The sequence below is a fragment of the Calypte anna genome, chromosome 5A (assembly GCF_003957555.1).
Source record: "Calypte anna isolate BGI_N300 chromosome 5A, bCalAnn1_v1.p, whole genome shotgun sequence".
Taxonomy (NCBI): Eukaryota; Metazoa; Chordata; class Aves; order Apodiformes; family Trochilidae; genus Calypte; species Calypte anna.
Window position 1 is genome coordinate 1,506,307 of NC_044251.1, and position 20,124 is coordinate 1,526,430.

At 44.4% G+C, this 20,124-nt stretch overlaps 1 protein-coding gene across 2 annotated transcripts in view; it reads right to left on the reverse strand.

Moving 5' to 3' along the window:
- Window positions 1-20,124, reverse strand: part of DPF3 (double PHD fingers 3) — a 144,653-nt gene that overhangs the window by 44,977 nt on the left and 79,552 nt on the right. For both annotated transcript variants that reach the window (XM_030452551.1, XM_030452550.1), the window contains exon 3: window positions 18,684-18,791. In XM_030452551.1, coding sequence (XP_030308411.1) covers window positions 18,684-18,791 — 108 coding nt within the window. The remainder of the gene's footprint in view (window positions 1-18,683; window positions 18,792-20,124) is intronic.

Sequence of the window (20,124 nt, forward strand, 5' to 3'; positions counted from 1 at the left end):
GCTCTACAGACCCCTGTGAGACTGGAAAATCCCAGTGATTCCTGCAAAGATGTCAGTCTCATGGTGATGTTGTGTGGGAGCAAGGGACAGTGGGAGAAAGTGAAAAGATGAAAGACAGGAAGGTATGAGGGAGAAAATAGCAGAGGCATAAGGTTAAGCATTGTTCAGCTTAGCCTATCATCCAAATGTGAACTTGACAAGCAGCTGTATTTCTTTGGCAGAGTAGAATGCTCTATAAAATTTCCCTCTCTCAAAAAAACCCCAAAAAACCAAAGAAACAAGAAAACACCAAAACCAAACCCCAACTCTCCTGTCAGTCAACTCTTGGAAGTTCTTTACAGATTTATTTCTCAGCACAGATATAAATCATTGTCACATATAACATACCATACCTGCTTCTCAATGACTGCCAAATTACAGTATCAGGCTAAATGCTGGATCAGGTAACTACCCTCAGGGCTCAAACCATAAAGAAATATCTCTCTTCAGTAACGTTATTCTAACACTCATCTGTGTTCTGTTCACCCCTGCTTTTCTGCTCTAGATGGGTTTTCACCACACCAGGACTTTTGCAGCACCAGGCAACACTGGAAGCAATATCAAGGCACAGAGACTGGGGAACTGCTCCAGTTCAGAGAAAATTCCTGACTATAAAGTCCAGGGTTTTGCAAAACCCTGACAGGGCTTCTGGCCTGGTTGGAGTAAGAGAATAATTTACACCACCTATCTGCAAGGGGTTGGATAGACAGATCCCCACGGATGGATGGGGTTTTTGACCCATCCCAAGACCAGAATCTGATTGCTGCCCAGTATCCAGGCAGCTATCAGCAAACAGCAGTTTGTCCCACACCACACTCTGCAAATGGCAACAAGGACTGGACCTCCACTGCACCAACTGCACGATTTCCATATGTTACAGCACTGAATAAACCCACTGATACTGAATGTGAACTCATACATAAACCATGCATAAAACCAGCTATGCCCTAACCTTGCTGCAAATTCTGTGAGATTCTGCATAGCTTCTCCTCTTCCTTATCAAAGACAGTAGAGGGGATACCTTTAGTAGCAGATAAATCTCTGTAATGCAGTTATCTCTCAACTGCAGTGCACAAGCATCCCAATTAATTCAGCCCAGGCCTAGCAGAACCAGCACTAAGCCAGAGCTGATAAAGCTGCCAAAGCCAATCTGAGTCCTGCAATGATTCTCTGCACTTTCTCATGCCCCAGACTGAGGGGGTTATTCACTCAAGCCCAGTGCTCAGCTCTGGCTGGCTCCATGTGCCTGCACAATGAGGCACTAGCAAGGTCTTGCTAAAGCCAGAAGTGCTGAGAACCAGGCAGAGACCCCCAGTCAGCTCTGAAGGTATCCGTGAGGATCCAGCAGGGCTTATTAGCACTGCTCAGCCAGATTCCAGGTGTCCTGGTCCTGATGCTGCAAAGCTCCCACTTGACAGCACTCAGCATCCCAGGGAAGCAAGAGAGCCACATCCAGGTGGGGCAGTGCCATAAGAAGTTGGCTGTGCCAAGTAGAGCTGGTCCAGCACTCCTGGCTGGGTAGATACCAAACATAAAGCACTGCAGAAGAGAAAGGCAGCAGCAAAGTGGCAGTGATTTTGGGATCAAGTAGGACAAAATCCCTCTAGGTGCTGCCCTTGGCACCACTGCTGTCTCACCATGGGATATTGGGCCAAACTCTAACAAAGGTACCCTCTGCTTTTCCATCATCTGTCAAATGGAGATAGTCTTCATCCATCCTCTGGGGCTTGGTAGGGCTTGGTTAATATTCATAGGCATTCAGGCATTCAAATAAATGCACCAAAAATGCAAGGTGTTCTCACAGGTTCTTGTAAAGACAGGTTTAAACACGTTTTTTGTGGGTTTTTACAGACAAGGAGAACATTAGAAAAGCAAGACTATTTCCACAGATAGTAGATTTCCATGGCACATTCACAGATTCCAAGGGAAGAGGATAATATTTACTCATACAGGAAGATGCATAAAGGAAGCTATGGAATTGAAAATGTTATTATAAGAAAGATGGTTTGTAACAGAAAAATGGCAAGAGATGCTAGTAGGTATCCTTTCAGAAATGGGAAAGAACAAAGCAAAGCATCTACAGAGATGCTCAGATCTCTTGCCACAAAAAGGCAAGAAATTCCAAGAGGCCTATAAAGCGTTTAGACAAAAAGGTGAACTCCAGAATTAATAACAGAATGGTAAACAGGAAGATTAATGGCACCAGAGAAAATGCAGATGGTGAAGCCCAGCCTGCAGGCTCAGCAAGACTCTGAATAGGGAGGGGGAAAAAGGCAAGGTATAAACAAGGTGACCTTCAAAGCCATGGGAATGCCTGCCAACAGGCCAGCCAGGGGGCATCCCGAGACACAGATGTGCCATCTGGGGTAGGCTGTGTCATGACAACATGAAGAAGATTTGTCTTTTTCAAAATCTGCAGAGAGGCAAAAAAGGCACAGTGGCAGAAAATCCAACCACTGATTCAAAAGGGGCACAGTGAAATGCACGGGTTGGGAAACGATGCTATCTATTTCCTACAGAAAACATCCCCACTCAGAAAGGTCTTGTGCCCGCTTGTAAATCCTGCTCATGCAAGGTGAAGGGGAGGAGAAACTGGTTTTCACTAAACAAAGGTTTTCCTTGAGGGTTTCTGCTTTAGTTTTATGGTTAAAAGGAAAAAAACAAACAAACAAACAAACAAAAAAACCCAGCAAACAAACATCCCACAGCATCCTCCTGAGAAAGCTGGCTGCCCACAGCTTGGACAAGCGTACTCTGCACTGGGTTAGGAACTGGCTGGAGGGCCGGGCCCAGAGAGTGGTACTGAATGGGGCTGCTTCCAGTTGGCGGCCGGTCACTAGTGGTGTCCCCCAGGGATCAGTGCTGGGCCCAGTGCTGTTCAATATCTTCATTGATGACTTGGATGAGGGGATTGAGTCCATCATCAGCAAGTTTGCTGATGACACCAAGCTGGGGAGAAGTGTTGATCAGCTGGAAGGCAGGAGGGCTCTGCAGAGGGACCTGGAGAGACTGGAGAGTTGAGATGATCCCAACGGGATGAGGTTCAACATTCCAAGTGCCGGGTCCTGCACTTTGGCCACAACAACCCCATGGGGAGCTCCAGGCTGGGGACAGAGTGGCAGAAAGGGACCTGGGAGTCTGGATTGCCAGGAAGCTGAACATGAGCCAGCAGTGTGCCCAGGTGGCCAAGAAGGCCAATGGCATCCTGGCCTGTATCAGAAACAGCGTCACCAGCAGGTCCAAGGAGGTGATTCTGCCCCTGTGCTGAGCCCTGGTAAGGCCACACCTTGAGTACTGTGTTCAGTTCTGGGCCCCTCAGTTCAAGAAGGATATTGAGGTCCTCGAACAGGTCCAAAGGAGGGCAACCAGGCTGGTGAAGGGACTCGAACACAGATCCTATGAGGAGAGGCTGAGGGAGCTGGGGCTGTTCAGCCTGAAGAAGAGGAGGCTCAGGGGAGACCTCATTGCTGTCTACAACTCCCTGAAAGGAGGATGGAGCCAGGCGGGGGTTGGTCTCTTTTCCCGGGCAACTCTCAGCAAGACAAGAGGGCAGGGTCTCAAGTTGTGCCGGGGGAAGTTCAGATTGGATATTAGAAAGAATTTTTTCACGGAAAGGGTGATCAGACATTGGAACGGGCTGCCTGGGGAGGTGGTGGACTCTTCGTCCCTGGAGACATTTAAAAAGCGACTCGATATGGCACTCAGTGCCATGGTCTAGTGACTGTGGTGGTAGTTGATCAAGGGTTGGACTCGATGATCTCTGAGGTCCCTTCCAACCCAGCCTATTCTATGATTCTATGAAAAAATCCAAAAAAACCACAAACAAACAAACAAAAAAAACCAACATCAGGACAAAATGCAAAGTAGCTCTTTAAACCCATGATGCTACAAATTTCCCCTATCTTGGCCTAAATCTGTTCACTCCAGACAGCACATTTGGGTTGCAAGCAGGTAAAGATTCCTCACACATCTTTGTCCAATATCTGTTTTTAGAGAAGTCACTTGCTCAGTGTCAGCCCTTAGCTGGACTTCTAATCTCCTAATATGCTTCATCCCTGCCTGGAAGACCTCAGTTCTTTCCATACAGTAAAAATGGGGAGAGAGAAATCTCCTGCAATATTTCTGCAGAGTAGTATGGATCTGTCAGACCTGATGCTTACATCATTGAGGTCAGCCAGAAAAATTAAAAAGTAATGCTGTCACATGGGGTTTTTTTTTAATAAATCAGTCAGACACCACAGTAGGGCAGTGCTAATCAGAACAATGCTATTTCTAAAGAAGCCTTCTCCAAAATAAGCCAAACGTGTTCTGTTATGAGATCTGGAAGCAAGAATTTTTGGAGGAAGACAGAATAAGCAACCACAGGTCCCCAAGAAAAAAAAAAAAGACCCCAGCTGTTAGAGTTCAGCAAGTAGTAACTTCATGCATCTCTTTTCCTTCCAGCCTGGTTCCAAGTACATAAAATCTGAGTATTTCAGGCAAAAACTGCCCCAGCCGGGCTCAGTGCTGAGATCAACTAATTTAGTGCTAAGTGTACAAGAAATGGGTTTTATTCTGATGGGCTGCATATCAACTGCTACAAAGATATTGGCATGACCTCCAGTTTCACAGTAGGAACCAAGGGTGCTGGATGAGCCTGGGCAGCCCCAGCACTGTTACATCAAGCAGAGTTTTTACAGTTGGCATTATGGCTCTGGACATCAGTACTTGTCTTTCTCCAGAAAGCTCCATCACGTGGCTCTGTTAATTGCTTTTTGAATAGAAGAGGAACGAAGAGGTGAAGTACACACCTGGAAACACTAAAGTGGTGTTGAGGAAGGGATGAAGAGGAACACTAGAGAAAAACAGGAAGATGGAGGAAAGCTCTGATATTCCATCTCCTTGCCTACTGCAGCTAAACTATGGCAGGCTTGTTCTGGAAACTGAAAACTGTCAGAAGAATGAAAGCTTTGGTCCTTGATTGATGCCTTTTCAATATCTCTCTTCTTTCTCCTCTCTGCTAACAGAGAAATGCTGTAAGCTTCTTGATCCTGAAAATACACATTCTGGGCCTTTTCCACACCTTTCAAAACACCTTGAAAATAGGTGGCAGTGGGGAAGAAGGAGAGAAATCCACAGAAGAGGAAAACAGTGAAAGAGAGAGGAGTTGCTCTTCTCTCCTTTCCCCCTGCTCAGCTTTCCTTTCCCTTTGTTCATCTAAGATTGAGGCAAACTAAGCCAAAGGAGCTGCTGTGCTGGGCTACAAGATTGATGGCTGCAGGCACAGTGAAGAGACGGATGAGTGGTCATTTCCCACCAGGCCCTGAGAAACATCCATCCTTGCAGCCATGCTGAGCCCATTTGTGCTCTCTTTTGAAAAGAGAGAGAAGCACGGGCTGCCGGAGGCACCTGAGCGTCCTTCTCCCTGGGAAGGACACAGTTACACTCCCTCTGGGTTCCTTGAGAAGGTCGCTCTGTCCATCCCTGAACATCTGGCTGTGGGATTTGCCAACTCCCTCCCCCAGCAATCATCCATCTATTAGAGCACAGTGCAGGTCGGAAGAAAACAGTGAGGGGAATGATGTGACAACCTCATCAATCTGCAGCTACACCCCTGGCCATTTAGTTTTCTTTACGCCATTCCCAAATGCAGGGGGAGAGAATTGCCACTGGTATGAAGGAGTGAGTTGTGGAAATGGCAACGTGGATGGGAGTAAATCCTTATAACTATTACAATGTTGTGCATGTACTAAAGCAGTAGGGAACTAATTAAGATTCAGGATTGAAAGGCAAAACAAAAAAGTTGGATGCGCTCTGGTTCCATCTGTAGCACTTGCTGAGAGTTCAGATGTTCTCGGGGCATCATCTTTAGCAGACAGAGGTTAATTCTTTTATTTTGCCCATCCAGATATTAACAGAAAGCTCCCTGGAAGAATATACTGTAATTACATTTATAGTGCCTGCCCTGGCATAGCAGCTTCAGTGGCACAAATCACTTAATCCTGACTTCTTCCTCTGTAGCTAATAGTATCTTTGTTTGCTGATACTGTCCTGGTCTCTAGCATTGTTCACAGATACAGCTTCTGTGTTTCCAGTTCTCCTGCAGTGCTGCTACCTCACTTAGGCAATGAGCATTACATGGCAGATGTACCCATGGCATCAGTTACAAACACAGCATCCTTCCAGAAATTATTTTAACTGTGAGCCTCCCTCTGTCAGAGCAGCACATATCTGCAACTGTGTCATTCACTGCCACTGCTCCAAGGAATTCACAAGAAGGTGAATTCACCATCTCTCAAAAAGACAGAGAAACGAGTCACTTGCTTACAGTACTTAAATGCAGTTTTAGCATTCTAACTGGGCCAGTTTTGAAAAATTGTCTTTTATTCCCATCGTGCCATGCTGTTTATTTGAGGCCAACAACAAAAATGTTTTCACTACAGCTCTGTAGGACACGCACAGGATATTAATCATGACCATATGTGCTCCTAAGACATCAGCCCCATACGTCCCAAGGGCAATCACATGCATTCAGAAGTGCATAATTTCCATCAAGAGGAGTAAACTTTTCATCCTTCTTCCTACACCAAGAACCACAGCTATAGCAGATTGAGATTGCTGCTCACTGTAGTCTTTAGTGCCTCCCTCCAACAGGTAATGTCCTGGCCCTAAATTACCTTGTTTGTTTGAGAGGAACCATGCTCCAAGTGCATCCTAAGAGAGGTCTCTGGTTTGGAAAACATTGCACAGCAAAGCCATATCCACGTGTTCCACTCTTAATTCTCCTCCAAACATGCATTGCACCAATATAACCGCCCAAAAATGAGTTCATTATTGAAAGTGGACACCATGGCCAACACCAGTGGTGTCAGAATCCCAAAGCATAAAATACCTGTAATAAACTACCAGGCAATCACATGCAAATATAAGGAATATTGAAATGTAATGTAATCTTGTCAAAGCATACTTAGTATCTCTCAGGCACAAGATTATTATGAGGCCATAAAATGTTTACTCCAGAGAAGGGGAATGGCAGACTGAAGACTTCCACCAAGGAAGGTGGTGGGAGGAACAGGGATGTGGGAGGAGAAGCCATCACAGTCTCCACCCTGCTCTCAGCAAATCTGTAAAGACTGGCTTGTAAGATATCAAAATGGACTTTATATTAACATTTATTGCTCATTCTTTTTTATTACACACCAGAAAAATACCACCTGCTATAAAAGTTACAATATTTCATACTGCAAAACAATGTCATTTATCACGTGCCAGGAGAACAGTAAAATGGAATAAAGGGTTTTTTTAAATCATATTTTGAATGTAGTGATACTCCATAATCTCTTTGCTATTTTTTTAAATATTCTATAAAATACTGTAGAGGTTCTACTATGCAGTTGATTTAGTAGCCCAGTGACTTCACTGTGCTCTATCTTGCAGGCTGCTGAATACCAAACCTGCAAGTCTGGTCAACCCCAGCACTTTACATGTGGATTTAATTTTAAGCATGTGACAAGTCCCATTAATTACAAAAAGATCACTCATGTTCTTAAAGCCCAAGCTCAGGTGCTTTCTGTGTCTGGGGTTAGGCAGCTTGGCATCTTACATGACTAAGCCCTGGGGACTTGATCCTCTAAAACCTTTTTTGTGTGATTACCAGAGAACTCCTAGGATTACCCCCGTGAACATATAAAATAGATACAGTGAATTAGATAAAAAATACCAGTCTCCTAAGATCCTGTGCCCTGTTCTCACGTCTAAATTATTCAATACTTCACAAAAATCCTTTTGCAGATGTGCCTTATTCTTTTCCAGGCCTTGGTGCTGGTTAAACCAAGAGAAGTGCCAGGATTTTTGCCAGCAAAAGCTGTTCAGGTCCAGCTCTAGCTGCCAGACTCCTGCAGGGCAGGCAGCTTCCCAGCCACTCCTCCCCTTTGCTGGAGAAATGATGATTTGTGCCTGGGGGGAAATGAATCTGCCAGGTCCCAGCATTTCCCCTGGCACTTCCTCAGGGGTTCCCACCCCCCTTCCTCCTGACAAGCCTCCAGGGAACTGCTTGGGTAACCCACTCCTAGCTCCCCTACTTGGAGAACCCCAAAGCCACCTTTTCCCTAAGAAGGGAATCTTCTCCTCAGGTTGCCTGCACTTCCCCCTTTTTTAAGTTCATTTCAGAAATAAGCAATCCCGGTGGTTGCTTACAAACATCAATGTCAGCTTCAGAGAAAGGGGATAAATCCCACAGCGTTCCAGCTCTCTGGTAGGAATAATATGTCTCCTAGAGACACAGCCTTCACAGTCAAGCCTTGGCAGCTTAAGAGGCACATGCTGAAAAACCTCTTCCCAAAGTCGCGTCCTTACAGCCAGATGTAGGTCAAACACACAGTAGCCAGGAAAAGCAGAAGAGCTACACAGGGGGATGGAGAACACAAAGGAAGTGGCAGCATCACAAGCAAACTGCCTCCCAAGCAGCCCAGCTATCTGAATCCAATGCCAGCTCAGCTGCCTGGGCCCTCCAACCTTTCCTCACGTCTTGCAGATTGAGCCCCAAGAGGTGACCTTAAGTCACACCTCAGAGGCTCTGAGGAGTTCATCAGCACAACTTATTCCTCCTATTTAATGGCCTATTGTAGTGACCCCAAAACATTTCTCAAAATGCCCTGGACCCAAAGTCATCCTAGTTCTGTTTCCACAAATATACTAATCATAGAATCATAGAATAGGCTGGGTTGGAAGGGACTTCAGAGATCATCGAGTCCAACCCTTGATCAACTACCGCCACAGTCACTAGACCATGGCACTGAGTGCCATATCGAGTTGCTTTTTAAATGTCTCCAGGGACGAAGAGTCCACCACCTCCCCAGGCAGCCCGTTCCAATGTCTGATCACCCTTTCTGTGAAAAAATTCTTTCTCATCTCCAACCTAAACCTCCCCCGGCACAATTTAAGACCCTGCCCTCTTGTCTTGCAGAAAGTCGTCTGGCAAAAGAGCCCAACCCCCGCCTGGCTCCAACCTCCTTTCAGGGAGTTGGAGAGAGTGATGAGGTCTCCCCTGAGCCTCCTCTTCTCCAGCCTCAACACCCCCAGCTCTCTCAGCCTCTCCTCATAGGGTCTGTGCTCGAGCCCTTTCACCAGCCTGGTTGCCCTCCTTTGGACCTGCTCCAGCACCTCAATCTCCTTCCTGAGCTGAGGGGCCCAGAACTGGACACAGGACTCAAGCTGTGGCCTCCCCAGGGCTGAGCACAGGGGCAGAATCCCTTCCCTGGACCTGCTGGCCACACTGTTCCTGATACAGGCCAGGATGCCATTGGCCTTCTTGGCCACCTGGGCACACTGCTGGCTCCTGTTCAGCTTCCTGGCAATCCAGACTCCCAGGTCCCTTTCTGCCACTCTGTGCCCAGCCTGTAGTGCTGCTTGGGGTTGTTGTGGCCAAGTACTAAGTACAGCTGAGACTACACACCGGAGGAAAAACCATCTCTGAGTGGCTGTGTTGCTTCTGCAATCACAACAGCCTTGTTACCAGCACGTGGAGCCTACATCTTGGGGAAAAACACTGGAGAACTTAGACAGATAGAGATGAAACAGTTTCCAAAATGGCTTTATTTTTTTCAGTTGCTAAATCTGCCTTAGCCCAATGATAGAGCCAGAGAGCTATGGCTTCAATGGGGTTTTGGTTTTGGTTTTTTTTTTCCTGATCAAAACCCAGAGAGGTTCCAAAACCTGGTGGCTTCTTCGTGCAGCTTTTCCCTAATTATGCAAACTGGCTCAGCCACACAAGAACCAGGAGTAATCCCAGGTGATTCATACCAGCAGCCTTAGCTAACCAACACAGATCTCCTGGTAAAACTGGGCATATAAAATACTTGTAGTGACCTGTTCCAGATCCCACAAATGAAACTATTTACACAAAGTTAATCCTGTAAATTCTAGCAGCATGACTGCAGAGTTAAGCAGCAGAAACAATGTTTTTGTTTTCTTAACTGGACTATTTATAGAATATTATTTGCTTTTCTAGAAATGAGTGTGGTTTATTTCCGTACCTGCAAAGTCATGAAATACCATTTTGGGGAAATAAAATACCATATCCACATCCTTGAACCTACTGAGCTGAGTTAGGCCAAGAATTTTCAGCTTAGCACACATAACAATGCCCAGCAAGAAGAGTTCATGATTCAGAGGAGAAGTTGCCTCAGCCCTTCCAGCCATGCCATACAACAGCCCAGCTCATCAGTGGCCAAAATGAAGCAAGAAGAGTTATGCCACACGGAACACGAGAGATCTTCCTAACACACTGCACAGCCAGCCTTGTGAAAACCTGCTCAACAATTCACCCCTGGTGAGTCTCTTGATTTGTACACATGGGTGTGTAACAACTTACTTGTTTTTCAGCACCATCCTGGTACACTTAAGCCCAGGTTTTGCACCAGAGCTGATACCCTTTCCTACCAGTTTTGCAAGGCCTCGATGCTGATGGCCAAAATGTTAAAGGCTTGGCAGGTGGCACATTTTATTCATACACTCCTTTAAATAAAAATGCCTCCCCTACCCCTCCCAAACTCTCCAGAAAGATTTGTTAACTGTTAGGCACTTCTCTAAGACAGACAAATGTGATCAATGTTTAAGCACCTCCGTACTACAGACCAAGGAGCTGAGGAAAAAAAAGAGATGAAAAAAAAAAGAGATATTCCATTTTCCCTGGTGCTGTGGCACAGGAACTGCAATGTACAGGGTACAGGCAATGCAAGAATGGGACAGAAGGGCAGGACATTAAATACCAAGGGCACTTCTGCAGACCAGCAATGGGACAAAGTTATTCCATTGCAGGACTTCTGCATCCTGATTCATGTGTCAGTGAAAGAAAGGGACAGGTTTTCTGCTATTCTTAGTGCCACGTAAAAAACAAGAAAAGCAAATTTTAACTGGCCAGAGACTTGGACCAGGAAAGGTCTCTGTTGTATGAAGAGTTTAAACATGGTGGCAGGGATGGAAGGGAGTCTGGTTACCTATGTGTGTAAAAGGAAGAAAGTGGTACACACAGAGGTCCCACACTGCTGAGTGTTCTCTTGGTGGCAGAAAGTCACTTTTTCTAACCCGAGTCAGAGCTGGATGTGTAAGTGCCATAGAGCAGCAGTGCTTGCCTGTGGTGCCATGGTCTGCTGTGAACAATCTGGAGGCAAGATAAGTGGAGAATCAAGAGCCTACTGTTTTGATTCATTAGCACTGATTAACTCATCTGGAAGATGCAGGTTTAGCTGATGAATAAGCACCTTCTTAAATTTAGGCCAATATTTATGTACTTTGCTAGATAAGAAAACCAAAAGAGAAGGCTCAGCAGAAATAGGTATTTATTTTGGTATTTATTTTAGGTATTTATTTTGCCACTGGATGTGGCACTCAGTGCCATGGGCTGGGAACTGCAACGGGAGTGGATCAAGGGTTGGACTTGATGATCTCCGAGGTCCCTTCCAACCCAGCCAATTCTATGATTCTATGATAATAAAAGCCAGATTAGGCAAAAAGAACTTTCCCTCTCTTTGCACAGTAGGTTCCCAACTTACCAAAGAAATGATAGGAACAGTTGGGATGTTTAGGGATTTCTATAGCCATGGTGAATGCTTTCTCTCTTACACATCAAAATTTCCTACTTAGCCCCCCCCCCAAAAACCAAACAAATTAACTAAAAATTAAAAACAAACAAACCAAACAAAAAACAAACAAACAAAAACACTTTCCAGCATCCCTGCTCCCAGGTTTGGATTCAGAATACAAAGCTTCATTTGATTCTGAAGTGCTGCAGAACTGGGACACAGAGGACACGACAGCTCAGCCTGAGGACTCAGCATGGCCAGCGTGCAGATGTGCACTCTAACCCAGCAAAGGAGAACTGAAAATTATCCACCCTCCCTCTCACAAAAAATTAAGTATTTTTTTGCTTTCTTTTACATGAGTTTCTAAAAAAAAATTATAAAAAAAAAAGATTGATGGGAAGGGGTGAAAGAGAGATCTACTCTGGCTCAAGCAGAAGCTCTTGGATCCGTGTGGAATCTCTCAGTCAAGTTCTTTGACGTGGGTCATGCAGCTTCTTCAAATATGAAGCTCATTATCATCCACACTGTAATGTTATTTGACATTTGACCTAATACTTGTGTAACACTTGACCTAAATATCCTGCTTGGGCACCACCTACCAAAATCAAAAGTGGTTTCTAACAAATAATAATTTAAAAACAGGCTATTCCTGTCACAGAAGGAAATCTGTTTAAAAAGTTGGCTGGTGGAGCAGGCTCAGTCCCTCTCCTCAACCCAGTTTGACACCCACAGAGATCCAGTCAGTTCTCCTGACTGAATTACTTCAGTTTCCAGGAACCAGAATCAGGCCCTGGCCTTGGAAAATCCGCATTATTCGCTGCTCCCTCTGCTGGTCTCCAGCACTGCCAGCTCCTGCAGCAGACCTGTGCAGAGCCCATTGCCAGCCCTACCACCCCTAAACACCCAGCAGATGGAATCAGGCATGTGGGAAATAAAATTTAAAAATACAATAATAATAATTATAATAATGATAATACAATAAAAACAATTTAAATATAATAATAATGAGTATAATTATAATAAACAACCCAAACCTACAATCAGCGACGTAGGAGGGAAGGATATATTGTAAAATATGAGGAGTTATTTTAAAAGCCAAAGTACTCCAGAATGTACCTGAATTAAAATCAGATTTAACAAAAGATTTTAATTTTATGATTCTGGAGGGCAGATAAGAAGTCACAGCAGTTGATAACAGGCTGCTGAACTCCATCTGACACGAGGAATCTGCACTAAGTCATCAGAGAACAAAAGTTGCTCCTGTCAGCTGGCTGTCATAATCTGCCCCAAATTCAGGTTTCATGACAGCAAATGTTTATAAAAGCACTTGAAAAAAAAAAATCACTAAAATAAGGTAGCTTTGGTAAATGCATCCAAATCTGCAGAAACCTGTCAGAAATCTGAACAACTGATAGATTGATACTATAGCCCCCCTCAGGGATAGTGTTCCAATTAATATTAATTTTACAGAAGTACTTTTATTTAGCACCAGAATCATTCTGCCTGTTTTGATCCTAAGCCAGTCTTAATGGATCTCCAAAAGGTGCCATAGGCAGGTTTGATAATTTAACAGGAACCTAAACTTTAATCACAAAGAAGTTTCCATGTGTGTTAAATAGCAGCAAACCCTTTGTGTTAAGAAGGGATTTTCCTCTCCTTACTTTGTTCATAGCAAAACAACACTGCTGGAAAAGAACCAACAGGTAATTGTGTAGACGTTGCTAAAATCAAAAGTGAAACTAGTCAATATTAACTGGTCGAGCTGAGAAAAATGATAAAAGGAAATGTTCATGAAATTAAGTGTTTTGGGTTATTTTTAGGCTCTAACATCTTTGAGCAACACTGGATATAGTAACAGGGGAAAGGAAAAAGAATGTGGAAGTCAGGAGAACTGAGATCTTCCTTTGCTCTTGGGTTTGATTTGCAACTTTACCACAAAACTCTGGTTAAGCCTTCATAGAGGTTTTTTGCCATCTTAATTGCTCATTTCTCCATTACAGAGCTTAAATACCTCCTTTACTATATTTTATATATTTGGACAGTAAGATCTGTTATAACAGCTATTATTGGAGTCTAGAAGAGAGCATGAGAAGCCTTCACAACAGGGTGATGATCTCACAGAATCACAGAATCACACAGAATCCTAGGGGTTGGAAGGGACCTCGAAAGATCATCTAGTCCAACCCCCCCTGCCAGAGCAGGGCCACCTAGAGCACTTGGCATAGGAACGTGTCCAGGTGGGTTTTGAATGTCTCCAGTGAAGGAGACTCCACGACCCCCCTGGGCAGCCTGTTCCAGGGCTCTGTCACCCTTACAGGAAAAAAATTTTTCCAAATATTCAACTTGAACCTCCTATGCTCCAATTTACACCCATTACCCCTTGTCCTATCACTGGTCACCACTGAGAAGAGCCTAACTCCATCTCCCTGACACTCACCCCTTACATATTTGAAAACATTGATGAGGTCACCCCTCAGTCTCCTTTTCTCCAAACTAAAGAGACCCAGCTCCCTCAGCCTTTCCTCATAAGGGAGATGTTCCACTCCCTTAATCATCTTAGTAGCTCTGCGCTGGACTCTTTCAAGCACTTCCCTGTCCTTCTTGAACTGAGGGGCCCAGAACTGGACACAATACTCCAGGTGCGGCCTCACCAATGCAGAATAGAGGGGGAGGAGAACCTCTCTTGACCTACTAACCACACCCTTTCTAATGCACCCCAGGATGCCATTGGCCTTCTTGGCCACAAGGGCACATTGCTGGCTCATGGTCATCCTCTTGTCTACCAGGACCCCCAGGTCTCTTTCACCTACACTGCTCTCCAGCAGATGCTACCATGTAAGTGATGCTAATGCTAATCCTGCCCATTGGTTTTTAAATTCATCTCAGCTTTATCTTGGTGCAGCATCCCTTCATAAAGAGCACCGACCTCCACAGAGAGCTGAGAAACTTCCACAGGGGCTGGGGGAACTCACCAGTTCACAGGAGAAACACAGTACCTTGTACAATCAGACACAGCCTCAACAAGGTAAACTGAGATGGCTGGAAGAGGTAACAGCTTATCTGTAAGGATTCTGCTCATCTGCAAGCAAATTCACAGAGGTATATCCCATGCATCAGGTTAAGAAGAGATCAGGCATGGTTTTAAGTGTCATCTAAAAATCTGTTCTCAGTATTTGCCTCAAAGAATTCTATCATTCTACCATCCCAGCAAATAAAAACCACTTTTCTTTACTTTTACCTCTCCAGAAGCTGGTAAAAATAAGCACCATTTCTGTAGTTCAGCTGAACACTGGACTGCCCAGAATTTAGGACCAGGACACCAGCTCATCCTCTCCAAAGTAGCAGCTCACACAAACTCAACTCCATTCATCCAAGTGGATGTTTGGGCTGCCTGCTGGGAGACCACACTGCTGGCTTCCAGTCCAGAACCAAAGGAGAGCAGTGAGCTGAGACAAAAGCTTTCTTTACACTTATGTAGCATGTGGAATTGAAGCTCTGTGTCTATGCATGCACAGATCTACATTTAGACGTTTAGTAAAACTGAAGGGCACTAACAATTTAAATTCCACTGGAGTTTTGGCCATACACACCCTATCTCTTCTCATCTCATCTACCTAACTGCAAAGTTTGGGCCCTACCTGACTGTCAGCAGGGTTTGCTGGAGGTAATACCAGGTCCACAATATTGATACTTGACCCAACACAGAATCATGACACCACCTAGCACTACAAAACAAGTATACAAGACAAGGAGCAATTAAGATTTTAAGGGGCTTTGGGTGTAGTCAGGGATCTCTCTTCCATTTTTAACCCTTATCTTCCCAGGTGATCTGATGTTACTGAGGGTCAGAACCCTACTTGTGACACCTGCAGTTCAAGGAGGTGATAGGAGAGCTGGCAGTTGTCTCTTTTCTCCCATTGCTCTGGAAGAACAGGCTACCCAGCCCAGGTCCCTCCCTCTCCCATTTCCAGACTCACAGACCTCCTACATGCAGGACCTCTGCTCTGCTCCTGCTCTTTTACCAAGCAGATGAGACAGCTGAGGAGTGAATGTGGGAGCATGAGATGCCTCCAGTCCTCCCTCTGCTCCACCCTGAAGTGCTGTGCACAAACCACTGCTCAGCCCTGCAGAGAATCAGCTTTGCACATCCTTAGTTGAATAGATGTCTGTTTGGCCTGTATTGTCACTGAAGCAGCTATCAAACATTTTGGCCCTACTTTACTTCTACCACATATCTTTTGGGCAGACTACTGGATGAGATGGAAGATGCTTAGAAACAATATTAACATGAGCATTGTTAGACATTTGATCAAAAAAGCTTTATTAGGGCAACCCATCAACGTAACTCTGAGTCCAGTGGCAGAGGAAACGAAGACATCTAAAGGCAACACCTATTCCAGTGTTCTGCTCTTTACAACTTAGGTTGTACCTATTCACAAAACAAAACACTTACACTTAAAACCAAATAAAAGCAACAGGCCAGGACAATAAAAACACTGAGTTCTACTAAGAAGCAAGCAGCAACCCTCCCTGGGATAAACATCATAGGGCACTTGCATTCTGCAAAAGGAGATGGTTGGAACATGGGGTTTTGTGGGGGTTTTTTTCTATTAGGTTTTGGTATGAAACTCAACATTCACTGAGCTGCCATGCACTACCCAAACCTGCAAGGTACCAACACTGCAGAAGTAGGCTGAAACTAGAAACACTATATTATTACTAAATGATTTGCTATACCATTAAAGTGCTAGCAAGACAATAGTTTGACTGCTTCCTGACCAGTTGTTGAACTGGTTTACTGACCAAAACAAAAATCCTAGGTCTATATATATGTCCCCAGTTACACAGAAGTTACATCCATTAAATTGGATGCAATTTAATGCTATTAATTTGGGCCACTCCAAAAGCCTGGATGCTCTGCTGTAACTCTCACTGACTGCTGGATTGACAGCTTCTGGAGCTAAGATCCCTTCCTGGATTTGTTACAGTGGTTGTCTTGGTAGAAGTTACTTCCAAACAGTTAAAAAAATTAAAACATAGTAAAGCAAAGGCTTAGTCATACTCTGATTCTGCAGAATTGTATTGCCTGCATATGTTAAATAACATACAAGCAATTCAACAGCCTCCTATATAAAAAATCAGGTACTTGCACATTAACCCAGCAGAAGCATTCCAACTGCTCTAAGCCATGACTAGGAGAGCTAAGCCCTAGGTGGAGTGAAATTATGGAACATTTGGTTTAGAAGTCTTCCAAATTTATTTTAGATGTCCTACAGCTGCCATCTCTGTGCTTCTCAAGGGATCTTACATTGCCACAACTTTGCCCCACACAATCATGTACTCTTTAACTGAGGAATAAAGAGGTCAGCACTAGGTAGCTTCCTAGGTTTAGCATTAGGCTTTATGATACCATCCCCCTCCAAAACACACAGTATTTCTGCTGTCCACATTGAAAACAAATAACCCTATCTTTTCCTCAAATTGTCAAGTGCTGCCTTTAAATGGAGATAAAATGTTTTTCATAGGCTTTATGCTTTTAAATCAAAGAAGGGAAAAATCCCATTTTTGGCTATTGAGTCTATTCTGGATCTGGACAGATGGAGTGAAATTATTTTGTGGTGTAACTGATAAGGAAAGTTAATCACTAGATAGAAACTGGTTGGAAAATAGATTTAAATGGTAGAGCAATATAACTTGCCTTATTTGGCTGCCACTGGCAATGCAACAAAAGTAGCACTCCTGAGATGTAGAAGAGATCTTTATAGCAGGGAAAATTACACAGAGACAGACATGCTGAGGTCTCTTTATCTGATAACTTTGTGGTAATTGCCTTTCATGCCCTGTGGCATGTAGGATGCACTAATTTGGCATTCAGTGAATAAAGCAAAGCAGTATAATCAAACAAAGAAGAGTCAAGCTCCACACTACTGCTTTACCTTACCAAATTACCAAGGCACAGCAGTGTTTGCATCATCACAAAGTCTGAGGTAGACATTTCCATGGGCCAACACCATCCACTTCTTAGAGTTCACCCTCCTTCCCATCAGTGTGTGAGCTGACTGATGTCACCAGTTCTTTCTGACCAGCTCTGAGGTGAGGTTTGGTTCTATTTGTTGGCTGAGATTTTGTCCTCTTGTCCATCTGTCTGCTGATTTCTTCTGTTTCTGCCATATTCTACATGAGTTTTGCTTCTGATTTTACTGGGTTTAGAAACTGCCTCTACTGCCCCTTCCTGCCTCTTCACTGACTACTGCATAGAAGCAGTCATCAGTATTGCTGAGCAAAACTCTGTTCCCAGACACCTTCTTCAGTCAAGCAGGTTTTTTTTTTAAATTCTTGACTTACATTTTGGGGGTTTCTCCTGTACTTCTTATACTGGCAGTGTCTCATCTCTTAAAAACCACATACAGCTGTTTGTGTGTTCCCTTGTAAGAGCTGACCCCAAAGGCAGCAACCATCTACTACTTTACAGTTGCACGTGCAGCATCCAGACTCATCACTTCCCATAGTTTAATTGTGGGGGAAGTATACCAAGGAAAACAAGAATAAAAGAAGAAGACAGTAAGGTACACAAACAGGTTTACATACATGTATAAAGCTGCCATATGCTCACTAGTTTTTATGATTTGCTGTTTATAATCTGGTCACACCCACAGTCCCCAGCCCCATTATGAAAGTTCTTCTCAGTGTGCTGTCCCATACACACAGCAGTCTTTTTCAGAAAGATTAGGTAGCAGATGCCAGAGTGAGATTTTGTATTAATAATACACTGAGGCAATAATCAGTCATACATTGATCCTTTACAGCCCTATGAATTTGCTAAGAGAGGCCAGGATTCACCCCTGCAGAAGGCAGAGTCCACTCCTGGGGCATTCAATACAAGTTGTGCACATTTCTGTAAGGGATGAGTTGAGTGCAGAGGATTTGGTGGATATTGTTAGAGCAAATCAAGCAAGATGCAACAGATGCAGAGAGAAATGGTGGAAGAGGGGCAAAGATAACTCTAAGGTCTAAATGCCAGGTTTGCATGAATGCCAGCTGCTCTGCAGCACAGCAGAGAGAAAGAGGCAAACAAATACTTACCAGGTTTAATTTCCAGCAGCTTCAGCCTGGAATCCTCAGGGGGATGCAAACGCCTCTTCTTGCGCCAGCAGCGTGCTGGGTACGTGTACAGCTGACCTGGGGCCAGGCCTGAAGATTAAAGGAAAAAAATAAATGTAGTCACTTTTCACTTTGTAAACCCCAAATACTGTCTCTAGAATCTTTGTTCTTGTCCTTCCAGCATCTCCTTGTTGGGAAGGTTCAGTTCTGCAGAACTAAGCATCCTGTGCTCCTCAGCAGCTCTTGGGATCAGACCTACAGAGACTCTAGGGTGCACTTACACACTTCACACAGCTCACTGTAGTCAGAGCTGCACATAAATGATTTCTTCAGGGTAAATAAAATTTCAGACTCTTCTGGGTGAGAGGGGCAATACCTCCTCCATGGGCAGACAAGGCCCCTTGGGAGAGAAAGCCTGAATTTCCAACATGGAAATCGTCATCACTTCCCTGATGCACTGGGCAGGTCAGGAAATTTGTGTCTTCTGAGTGGGAGCAAACCAAGATCCATAAGGTCTGGCTATTTGTACTTTTGCTTAAAATCTGGACTTTTGTTTGAAGACAGATTGTTCATTCTGGTTATCACCTCCTCGTGCCAACATCCTGAATGAGGAAGGAGAAGCAGCAGTAATGCCCATATTACTGCATGCTCCAATGAACCCCATTTGGCATCTTTGGCTTCTGAGCAGCCCTGGCTCTCCTGACAGACACCCCTTAGCCAAAGTTCAAGCTATGCTTTTCTCTCTTGTATTCAGAACACAGCAGGGCTTCATGAATGCATCACTACTAGGGACTCAGTAGCACACTGGCAAGTGCTTCACAGTATCCTCAGCTGCCCTAGATACTCATGACACAGAGAAATACTCAACATTGACAGAAAAGCTGGAAGAACTTTATGCTTTCCCCTGTTTCCCATGCTTCTTCCATCCACCAATTCTGCTCTGGCACTTCTGCTGTTGCTGCTGGTCTTAGAGGGGCCACTGAGTGTGGCTGCAGTTCCACAGTTCCTTTAGAACTTAGCAAGACCACACTGGAGGGAAGACAGGAGAGGTGTTACCATATCTGAAACTGTACCAATAGTAAACAGCTGATTTACACAAGGGTTGTACTGTTGACAACATCAAGGGGGTTCTAGTGAAGCACAACAGCTCAAAGGCAGCGGGATGGCCCAAGAGTTCTCTCAGCCCTTCTGAACAGCCAGGAGAGTGAGAACCAGCTTGAGAACAAAGCAGACTCACTGAACCAAATGAGGACAATGAAAAAAATAACCTGATAGTTGTGAGGGGGAAAAGACAACAAAATTATACAGCTCAATCTAAATGTGCAAGTAACACCCAAGCTCCTGGTTGGAAATATTTTGTCTGTTGGGGACAGGTCAGACCCCAGCACTTTCCATGCACTTCCAAAGCTCTGGTGCATAAATG